The 12,253-nt window shown below is 43.4% G+C and overlaps 1 protein-coding gene across 2 annotated transcripts in view; it reads right to left on the reverse strand.

Annotated features, from left to right (window-relative positions):
* Nucleotides 1-9,266, reverse strand: part of nedd4a (NEDD4 E3 ubiquitin protein ligase a) — a 44,436-nt gene extending 35,170 nt beyond the window's left edge. The window contains exons 1-2 of one of the 2 annotated variants that reach the window (XM_042061345.1): nt 8,844-9,266; nt 7,863-7,936 (exon numbers count right to left, since the gene is read on the reverse strand). In XM_042061345.1, the coding sequence (XP_041917279.1) occupies nt 7,863-7,936; nt 8,844-8,894 (125 nt within the window). In that variant the 5' untranslated portion in view covers nt 8,895-9,266. The remainder of the gene's footprint in view (nt 1-7,862; nt 7,937-8,843) is intronic. The other variant, XM_042061342.1, reaches the window with a different exon arrangement.
* Between the last annotated feature and the right edge of the window lie 2,987 nt (nt 9,267-12,253).

The following is a 12,253-nucleotide window of genomic DNA, read 5'->3' on the forward strand; positions in this document are numbered from 1 at the left end:
GAAGCTAAAATATCGGCACATCGTATATGTTATATGAAGTTATGGGAGTTCCGAAAAATCCAAAATGAATGGGAGTTCTATGGGGTTAGCAGAGAGTTGATAACCACCGCTACATCGATGCTTCTACTTCTAACCGCATTACCGCGGTCACGTGACCCCTACCGCGGGTCTGAGCTTGTCACAGTCATCACCGTCAAAAAATATCTGTTAAACATTTGGGTGATTGGACTTCGACGTTTTCAACCATGACATATGCACAATTCCGGTTTGAAAACGGAGTTATGCAGTCAGCTTAGACGTCTGCAAGTGGCTAGCCTAGGCTACATGAAGTTGAATCCCACTATAATTGGCCTGCACATGTGTACACGTAGGCCTATGTAATGTCATGATGTGTAATGTGATGAACCATCTTATGACATTGATACTCAGAGAACCACAGTTATGTTAAGTAGGCTACCCTCCGTTTTCACACAAAACTTCAAAACGTATCATCAAAAAATGAAGCAAACCCGACCTTTCGCGTGTTGGGGAGCGCGATGTTCCAACATTCCATTTGTTTTAGTATGCGAGAGTACAAGCCCAAAGTACAGAGCCTACCAGTTGCCACACGCACCTTCAGAAATTGGACACCTGTAGCGGATGAGGCTCTGCGAGACTGCTTCGAGTGCACTGACTGGAGTGTGTTACAGAATGGAGAGGACTTAGAGGAGGTCACACAGTGCACTACTGACTACCTGAACTTCTGTATGGACATTGTTGTTCCCACCAGAACTGTACGCTGCTTTCCCAACAACAAGCCTTGGATAACCAGCAATGTCAAGACCCTTCTTAACAGGAAAAAGATGGCGTTCAGAGAGGGGGACATGGCAGAGCTGAGGCGCGTGCAAGGGGAACTCAAAGTCAAGCTGAAGGAGGCTAAGGAGGACTACAGAAGGAAGGTGGAACAGAAGTTGCAGGAAAACAACTTGACGGAGGCATGGGACGGCATGAAGATCATCACTGGCCTGAAGAAGAGCAGCAGCTCTGTGGAGGGGGACCTGGACAGGGCGAACCAGTTGAACCACTTCTACAACAGATTTGACTGCCCTGCTCCAGCTCCAATGGCGGTGGTCTGTCCACCACCCCCAGCCCCCACCCCCACAATACCAGTGCAACACTCACCATGGCGATCACGAACAATGAGGTGACAACGACCTCAGTCAACAGCCATCAGACACACAGATCCCAGATGCACCCCTCCCCCCCACTTAACAGTGACATCGACAGGCTAGCCTCGGACCTACCTTTGTTACAACCTGACGCAGCCATTAAAACGTGCGCTAGCCTACCGTTGTAACATTAGCATAAGCGTCATGACTAACAGTTCTTAAATCATGATAGCCTTGTTGATAAAATAATGCTTATTTCTTTCATGTCTGAAGCATTTGGTCCAGTGGTCTTTGAAGTGCTGCAGTTGCCTAAAGTTTAATTGACTGTGATGGCGGCACAAAATTCATAATCCATTTTTTTTGGGGGGGGGGGGGTATAACGCAAAACCGCGGTAATTTCTTGCTTACCGACCGTGGTAAGAAAACATCCATACCGTCCCAGCCCTAGTTATTAGCGGTTAGTCTCCGTCCATACTACATGCCGAGGGAGTTCTCGCACGCAATTGCTGTCTGTGTTTACGTTCCACCTCGAGCTCTCCCAGATACAGCGTACGTCATCCACTCCACAATCGCAAGGCTTCAAACCCAACACACTGATGCCTTTTTTGTGATCTCTGGCGACTTCAATCACATAACACTGGATTCCACACTCACAAATTTCTACCAGTTTGTTGACTGCCCTACAAGGAAAAACAGGACAATAGACCTCATGTATGCAAACGTGAGGGATGCATACAGTGCAAACCCCCTCCCCCCACTGGGAAAGTCAGACTCAAAAGTCAAGCTGAAGGAGGCTAAGGAGGACTACAGAAGGAAAGTGGAACAGAAGTTGCAGGAAAACAACTTGAAGGAGGCATGGGATGGCATGAAGATCATCACTGGCCTGAAGAAGAGCAGCAGCTCTGTGGAGGGGGACCTGGACAGGGCGAACCAGTTGAACCACTTCTACAACAGATTTGACTGCCCTGCTCCAGCTCCAATGGCGGTGGTCTGTCCACCACCCCCAGCCCCCACCCCCACAATACCAGTGCAACACTCACCATGGCGATCACGAACAATGAGGTGACAACGACCTCAGTCAACAGCCATCAGACACACAGATCCCAGATGCACCCCTCCCCCCCCCCACTTAACAGTGACATCGACAGGCTAGCCTCGGACCTACCTTTGTTACAACCTGACGCAGCCATTAAAACGTGCGGTAGCCTACCGTTGTAACATTAGCATAAGCGCCATGACTAACAGTTCTTAAATCATGATAGCCTTGTTGATAAAATAATGCTTATTTCTTTCATGTCTGAAGCATTTGGTCCAGTGGTCTTTGAAGTGCTGCAGTTGCCAGTTGAACCACTTCTACAACAGGTTTGACTGCCCTGCTCCAGCTCCAATGGCGGTGGTCTGTCCACCATCCCCCAGCCCCCACCCCCTCAATACCAGTGCAACACTCACCTCCATCATCACAGGCTATCGTACCCCCACCATCACTGGATATTGCACCACTCCCCCACATGGCGACAACGACCTCAGTCAACAGCCATCAGACACACAGATCCCAGATGCACCCCTCCCCCTCCCCTTATATACAGTTCACCCTGTATACATCTGACTTCTGCTACAACACCGAGTCATGCCACATGCAGAAGTTTTCTGACGATACTGCAATTGTGGGGTGTATCAAGAACGGGCAGGAGGAGGAGTACAGGAGCCTGGTGTGCAATGGTGCATCTTCAAAGACCAAGGATATTTCCGCAGGTCTAAGCCCACTCTGCTACCAGTCCCCATTGATGGGGTCAATGTGGAGGTGGTAAGCACCTACAAGTATCTGGGTCTCCACCTGGACAATAAACTGGACTGGTCAGCCAACACTGACGCACTCTACAAGAAACTGCAGAGCAGGATGTACTGTTCACATTGAAGGAGGCTGCGGTCCTTCAATGTGTGCAGCAAGCTCCACAGGATGTTCTACCAGTCTGTTGTTGCCAGCGTCCTCTACTAGGCAGCTACTCCGAGTAGTCAAAGGCGATTGGTCCGGTCTCGACTTTTCTGTGTCCACCACTCTAGTTCATCCAAAACAAACCAGAAAAGGGACTCCAAGTGCTAAATAACGGAATTTTCCTTTAAGGGAAAGGTCATTCAACCACCTACACTATATATCCTTTAAAAGCCTAAACCCGCTAGCCTAGAAATCTAGACGCACCCTAGCGGCAAATGTAATTTGAGGCCAGGATAGTCTCTAGCAACTCTCTGTTTGCTTGCGAGCTGGAAAAATTAAACTTCAATAAGGCCAATCAGCAGGTGGGCTTAACATAATGATTGATGGCATAGTTGCAACGGTTTGGCGTGAGTTCCCTGCTACTTGAAAACAAAGATGATGGATGTTGCTGTTGGCGAACAGCGTGACACGAGTTAAGCTTTTAAGCAGGGATTAAAGTGAAAAAAAAATTGTTTGACTGACCTTTTTTCAGGCCATAAGTCATACGTTGTTCTTATCTACCTATAGAGATAGCACCCCTTTTGCGATCGCGACCTATTGGTTTTTAATGTACAAAAAGATGCAAACAGCAAAGTAAAGGGAGTATTCGCCTTATTCACACGGCGGCCATTGTTTAAACCAAAACGAGGCTACAGGGTACACTTACTATATAATTAATGCCACCTACAGGTGAATGCATAGAACATAACAATCCTATGGTTTGTGTACCCTGTAGCCTCGTTTTAGCCGCCAATGGCCGCCATGTGAATAAGGCAAATTGAGAGTGTTCTTGATTGAGATAGAGTTTTCCTGATGAACAAAAATATATTTTAGTACCATCCCTGACCATTGCTGATTAGCCATTGCTGTTCTTTTCTACTGCAGCAATATTGTAGAAAGGCTTTAACGCACTCTTATTTAATTACTTCAGGCCAAAAGTGTTTAAAGGGGAGATTTTTTTTCTTGTTAATATGCAATTCAACACCAAGTAAAATCTATAAAATCAAGTTTGCAAGACTTCCCATTTCCTCATCAAAGTAACGAACCAGAACATTCTAGATATTGTTCATATTTCCATTTGTTGCCTCATCCGCATTTAATGAAAACATGGTAATTTTGACAACTCAGTTTTTGACAACTCAGTTTTCCAAGATAACGACAATCTGGAGACGGTGCTTTTGTCTTCAGCAACAGATTGTATAAGGTTGACAAGAGGTTGCGATATGGTGAGGGACAGGTCGTGTTGCGCTATGAAAGAACATGCGTAGCCTACTTTCTAAACGTAAAAACGGTCAGCCATAAATAAACGTAGCCTTCCTCTGTCGTGGTGGCTAGTTGCACCAGGTAGGTAAGATGTCCTGAAGTGCACAAACGTTAACCTTATGGCGGTCTTCTGATTGGTGGCGTGCTAAAACGTTTTCCTATTGCATCCATAAACAATTTTCTTGCAGTGACACCCAAAATGAATGACCTCCCCTGACAAGAGTTCGCGATAGTAAGAAATTGTCTACATTGATGCACGGAAAGAACACAGCCTACGCTTCTAGGAGCGTGCGGTCCATATGGGCAGGTGGGGCAAAGGTATGGCATAGGTTGCTGCAGAGAATGAGGTATATCCTATAATATAGCCTAGTTTCTACAGCGAGTGGTCAGACAATTATCCATAACACCCAACTGTCTTGAGTTGCAGTTATAAAACCCAACTACTTAAAAATATTAGATAGTTAGCAGCAGGCCAGACAGAACAAAACAAGTTTTGTTATGCTTCGCTGGTTTAACGTGATGAGAACGGTGCAAACTTAACTGATGTGTTACTGATCTACAATTCTGACTGTGACATGATTTAAGCATACAGCAAAGTCCTGTAAAATATGTCATTTTAATGTAGCTCAAAATGATAGGCTATTAAAAAAAGTCAGACTTTCTGCCCTACCAAAATGTATGGTCACCGCACGCTTCTCCGAATTCGCACATAGAGCTCACAATATCATATCCAAAAAAGTTAAACGGATTGGCCAACCTCATCAGCTGTATCTAATGTGTCACTATAATCCAACTTTTAGACCGTTATAGTCCTGAATTTCCCCTCGGGGATCAATAAAGTATCTATCTATCTATCTAGTCCTCCATACGTGTTCTTTGGAAAAGCAAAGGTGATAATCCCCCCCCCTCCTATTTTTTTTCTTATCGGATCTGCATCGATCTCAAATATGACATTTCTAAAATCAAATTGACGGAAATCCGTCCTATGACGGAGAACTTTAATCCTTGAATTTTAAGTTGGCAAAAGTTTGGACTAGCCAACTAGCTCAGCTGGTGGGAAAACGCATGGGACTCATGAGTTGTAGCGCTATCCTATTGCGTGCAGAGGGAATTTGAAAGACAGCCGATTATCCCGCCCCTCGGACTGAGCACTGCAAACGGTGAGTCCCCCGGCCCTTACATCTTGATGTGGGTCTCGCTCGTCAGCCTATAGACCCGCTGTATGCGCATTAACAATAGTTGACTACATCCCTTCCTCCATACCATTCACAATACATAGTCCTATATTGTATAGGTGAGCCAAGTATACAGCTGATATATTTTGGCCTGTAATAATAAGGGAAAACCAACTGAACATTTTCTTAAAGTCTACTATATCTTCTAGACGCGAGTTAAAATATGCCCCATCTACCTCCATACCATGCACAAAGTTCTCTATTGTATATAGGTAAACCAACTATATGGCCTTGACCATTAATTAGTAGTCCCTTCTGGCCCATGGCCTATTTTGGGTATTAACTGTGCTAAGTTTGATGAAGATCCTTCAAACTTCTTCAGAGATATGCACACTCTGCATTTCCATTTCTGTGCATGACCCCATGCAACCTTGACCTTTGACTCCATAACCTTGAGTAACTAATCAGTTCATCAGGCCCTTATAGTGAGTATGTGTAACAAGTTTGAATGAAGATCCTACAAACAGCTCTGGTGATATTTGAGATCATCATCATGTCATGGTGGTTCATTGAGATATCGGTAATTTGTTCTGTTACGGACTGGTATTGTAGGCACATGAGATTCTGAATCAACATTATGATCCCTACCTTAACCCGGCACATCGTTACGCCAAGTGTGATGCACTTGTCTTGTTCCTATCTTACACCATCATTTTACTGCCAAGGGTTTTCAGGCTATATTTGGGATTGTAACCCCTTGTCAATAATGAAAGTAAATAATAAGGATGTAAAACATTTGGTCTGTTTTGTCGTTGCCTACGAGTTCAAGTACATCCAGGATGTGGCTAGGCTGGTATCCAGGATGTTGCTAAGATGGTATCAGAGTCTAAAATTGGTGACATTTCACCTGAGATGGTTGAAACGGAGCAGTAATTAGCAGAACACCTGCAGCCAGCATCAAAGTCAATGGCACTAATGGCTCTCAAGTCTCACGCATCGACTGTGTGAGACACGCGTCTTTGCTTCCCCGATGTAATGCTACAATTTCATTATTAAATACAAGTTGACCTGAAAACAGAATCCGTTCATTTTGTAGGCTAGTTTGCTGGTTAGCCTACACATACAGATAACTTGATAGGCTATGCATAGCGTTTCAAGGTGGGACAATGTTTTGCTTTAAAACGAGCTAAGTTCAAATTCACGTTGGCATGGAATGTTTTATTTGCCAAAGAATAACCGAAAAACCAAACTCACTTAAACTAGCATACTACGCACGCCTGTTAGAGACTGACTGAAACAAAGTAACTTAAACAAAGATAGAACTGGGAAGGAGGGGATAATAACCTACTATTAAATCGCATAAAATACATACAAAAGTGGATGGATTGCCTTTTTCATGAACATGGCCTAAAATAGCCTTATCATCACATAACCCTAATGGACTAATTATTTGTTCTAAGTTTGAGTTTGATTGAGTCTGTTTAAAAAAAAAAAGTTTACTATCCACTGTTCATATCATACTTTAGGAATGGAGAGGGGTTTGTATTGTGTTAAAAACGTTTTCAATGTATAAATTGAGTTTTTTGCTACTTTAATTAAATGTTGTAGTTGTTACAAACAAGGTGTTAAGGATTCGGTAAGGCTAAGGTACCGAAAAAAGTATTGTTGAATACTGACACCGAACCTCAGGCACCAGCACCGATGTTGGTTCAAATGTGATAGGTACCCAACCCTAGCTAATAGTCTAGCCAAGAGTACCTAGTCTAGTAAGAGAGGTGTAGTGCACTGGCCTGTACTGTCCACCCAAGGCCAAGGGACAGGTTGTTAGCTACTGCCATTCCAGCTACAGATATAGCTACAATTAAAAGGTCAATTCAACATTCTCAAGACCAGCACACAACAGAGCAAACTTCAATACACCTTAACATACACCACAACTTGACACTTAGACTATTTCCTAAATAACATATGTTGACAAAACAAAAAACTCCCACAGTTTGCCCTGACAGATATTTGAGAAGTATCAAATGTTTCCAAAATATTGTGACACCGATTATGGAAGCAGTAATTATGTGGGTGACCTGATATTTAAGGTTTTTGTTCCACCCAGATTAGAACTGTACCATGCTCTTCTCAGTAAGGTCAATGTAAAATCCCCTAGCCTGGAAGATAGATAGATAGATATATAGATAGATACTTTATTGATCCCCAAGAGGAAATTCAAGGAAGTCCAGCAAACCACCATTTAGCCAGAGACTTTCTAATGAGGAACACACAGTTTAGGCTACTTGACTTGACACTCACCTTGCACCTAGAATGTCCTTCTTGGCCAGTCCAATACCAGCAATGACTTTGACTCTGATAATCCTTGCTTCATCCTGTTAAAGTACAGGGAATGGGGTTTGCCTTTAAACAACATATGAGTACTTGGACAGTATAATTAAAAATAATTCAAAAAGGTCTGTAATGTCAAGCACTATTGATGGTAGAGTTCACCAAGCCACATCCCATAAACATGCCAACACGCACGTTTATTATTAAAATTCTAAAGCCTTGCTTGAAGTGTAGTGGCGCAACACCACTGACTCTACTACTGTACGTACCATGAGTAATCATCACATGACTGACAGGCTACAGATGGGAAAAGTAGACTATATGCTACTGTCATTTTTGGTTAAGGAACCACACAAAATTAACGTCCTTTTAGCTAGTACAATTTAACTCTACCATGTCCACATCCACATGACAAAAGGTAGCAGCTAGGCCTAACGTTAATGGTAGCTAACGTTATCTAGATTACTCAGGAATCAACCTAGACATACAATTTTGGCAACCGTGACCCTACACCGACATACTATGCCTTAATTGACGTAAATGGGTCGTGTTAGGTTGTCAGCTAAAACCGATAACAACGCTGAACATTTTCAACATAATACATTCCTGACGGAAACGTAGGTTCGCGTTGTTTCAAAAAATTGTACAATACTGTGGATGCTGATCTGCTGGCTTCCGAGTGTAATAAAAAGTCAACGCTCGCTGCTCACATAAAATCGTGTTCTGACTAGTATTATCGAAGTTAGTCAGGCTGAGAGAATTCAACTTATCAACCTAACGTCGTTTATTGTTAGCTGGCAAGTTAGCCTCTCATATTCAACGAACAGATAACGACAGCATCAAGTCTCCATGATGACTTTAACTTTAATGTTATAAATGTAATTAGCTCACTTGAAAACGAATAATGTAAACAAGCTAGCTAGCTATCGCTAGCTAGTTTACTTACGGTACCTCATCTGTTTGAAGACCTCGAACCTCGGGAGGAATTCCAGCCATATTCATATTCCTGGGATTCAGATGTCTTCAGTAACGATAATGAGTTTGGCGAGGAAGGTAACAAGTAATGAATGTATTAATGGATGTGCTGCCTCTCCCCCAAGCCTTGTGAAGATAGTGTACTCAAGATGTAACTTGAGAATAGATATATTGGCAAATGTGTCGTGGTTTTAAGGCAAACAAGCTTCATCCTGGCTCCAGTTTCCTTCCGCTTGCCACGCCTCCACGCCCTAGTTGCGTACCGCGCTGATTGAAATCGAAATTCGTGTGTGTGTGTGTGTGTGTGTGTGTGAGAGAGAGAGAGAGGTTAAGAGAGAGGAGAAAGAGATGACTAACATACTATATTTTCCAGGATATATCTTCGCACCTTTTTTGGCATTCGGAATGGCATTCAGAGAATAACACGAACCGGATGCAGACTGCATGATTTAGGCTATCAGCTAAAGACAGCAAAGACATCACGTAGGCTACTGTAGGCCTACTGCTAATAAATTACTTAAAACTTTATTTACTATAAATTATATCGTCAACACGTCACTTTTATTTGTTTTACTTATGGGTACAGGTCTATATTCATTTCAATTCAATTCAAAGCACTTTATTTGTTCCCAAGGGGCAATTTAAAAGGGCGCATTACAGTAGCTTATTCAGTGATTCAAGGAACAAGGGACACAATCAACCACGTGACCAGCACGCATGTACGATCAAGCAACACACATATTTCACCGGCACACTGGGCAGTCAATACACACCACATGCCATCATTAATCACAAGTAGTAGTTGTAAAAAATGTTAAAAGTTCTTCAAGTGCTTCCTTAGTGCTACAATTAAAAAAAGTGCATATAGAGGCTATTACAATCATGTCCGTCAGTTCTCATTCATAAGCTGGACAGCCCTCGGGATGAAGGTTGCCTTCCTTCTCTGTGTCCGGCAAAGCGGACAGCGGAGTCTGCGTCCCGAGGGGAGCCACTCAAACGCAGGAAACAGGATGTGAAGGGTCCTGAATAATCCTGCATGCTACCTTAATGCTGCCTGTCTATCAGGAAGCTGATCCACTGACAGGTGGAGGCAGGCACTGTGCTGGGTGAGCTTCTGATAGATGAGTTCTGGGATGATTGTGTTGAACGCCGAGCTGAAGTCCACAATCAGGCCCCTGGCGTATGTTCATGGGGAGTAGAAGTGGTGCAGGATGTAGTGTAGTCCCATCCTTGTAGTGCAGTCCATCCTTAGTTAACAAGATATTCAAATATCCAAGACAATCTGGAAATGGGGTGATGGTTATCCTAAACAGAGGGTCCACCACCATTCAATATAGTGGAAGGAAAAATGCAGATTTCTACTGAGCTGGGGATTGACTCGCTGGACAAAGATTAAGAATGGGGAAAAGGTCTGCTCAAAAATCATTGAGCAGCCCGTCCGAACTCTCACTGCATGCCCTATGTGACCAACAGACTGGATAGCGTTATATCCTAAACAAGGTCTATCAGTAGCCTATACGTACTCTTTTGATCCTGTGAGGGAAAAAAATGTTCTCTGCATTTATTCCAATCCGTGATTTAGTGAAACACAAACAGCACACAGTGAACACACAGTGAGTTGAAGCACACACTAACCAGGAGCAGTGAGCTGCCTGCTACAGCGGTGCTCGGGGAGCAGTGAGGGGTTAGGTGCCTTGCTCAAGGGCACTTCAGCCGTGGATGTGGGCATGGGAGAGCAGTGCTCAACCACTTCCCCCACCCACATTTTTCCTACTAGTCGGGGAACGAACACTGGCAACCCTTCGGTTACAAGCCCGAAGCCCTAACCAGTAGGCCACGGCTGCCCCCACAAGGCCATGGCTGCCCTCACATCAGTACTGGCGCCCCACAGGGTGTCCTCTCCCCGCTGCTCTTCTCCCTCTACTACACCAATGACTGCATCTCGGGGGACCCTTCTGTGAAACTCCTGAAGTTTGCAGACGACACCACCGTCATTGGTTTGATCCAAGACGATGACGAGTCTTCTTACTGATGGGAGGTGGAACCACTGGTCAAATGGTGCAGTCAGAGCCAGCTAAACCTACAGAAGACGGTGGTGATGACAGTACACTTCAGAGCATGGGGGAAACCAAGACCCACTACATATTCATTGTTATTTATGTTCTTATTTGAACTAAAAACCCTGCCTTATATTTAAAAGTTTAATTCCTTTTATTTTTAAAATTTGATATTTTCTTTTAGTCTATTTTCTTTACTCTTAAATTCTTTTTGTATGTACACTGAGAGCAAAGGTTAACCAGAGTCAAATTCCTTGTTGTACACAACTTGGCCAATAAAGCTGATTCTTAAACAACAAAAAGTCTTGTGCTGTACTATTCATTGACCTACCTAAAGCATTTGATAGCCTACAGTAGCCTAGATCATCATCATTTTCTATTGCAGACTGCAAAGTATAGGCTAGGTCTCACTCAGCGGCACAGATGTGTTGAATGTTTTTTTTCGATTATTTAGCTGGTATAGAATTGCAACTCTGCCTCACTCTCTGTCAAAACGGGTGTCCCTCAAGGATCAATTTTAGGACCTATTTTATTCACTATTTATATAAATAATATTGGTATGGGTTTAGATCCAGCAAAAGTACATACACAGATGATACAATTCTTTACACCACTGTAACATTGTATTGCTATGGATTAACAATATAACAGCCTGGTTGGATGTGATACGGTATTTAAAACCGGTCTGGAAAGCTACAACCATGTTTTCATGAATTGAATTGCTTGGAAGAGCAGAATAAATGCCAACCCTATTCTTTGTATTCAGTATTCAGATCAGATGCACAACTATGTGGAACAATCAGCTCTGGAAGTTTTGTGGGGATATCTATTAGTTAAGATTTTTAGCCTATTCACCTGTAATTTATCCCCTCAAAAGCGTATAATAGACATAAACGGGGTGATGACATACAAAAAGCTACTACCAATGCAATGCTATTACTTATTTTCTAATAGGGTGGTATACCTTGCCACTATGACACTTATTCCCCTCAGGTACCAACCAACCCCTCTGGCTCAAGGACTAATGGGGGGCCAAACAATAAAATAATTTGTATGTGCACATTTAGTGACCGTACACCCATCGGCCTGTAGATGGTAGAGTTGAGTGAAGGGTTGCAGGTAAGGGATGGTGAGAATTTGATATGTGGACAGGCAAACCAAACACACACACACACTCCCACAGAAGGGCACACTCCCACAGTGGCACACACACATAGGCCTACCGGTACCCCCCCCCCCCCCAAAAAAAAGACAAAGACTGAACTATTTGGCCACAAATCCCAATGCAACCCGGCACTGAGCTGCACTGATGTTTGTCCTTCTTTACGC

This window comes from Alosa sapidissima, chromosome 14 (genome assembly GCF_018492685.1).
Source record: "Alosa sapidissima isolate fAloSap1 chromosome 14, fAloSap1.pri, whole genome shotgun sequence".
Lineage (NCBI taxonomy): Eukaryota > Metazoa > Chordata > Actinopteri > Clupeiformes > Clupeidae > Alosa > Alosa sapidissima.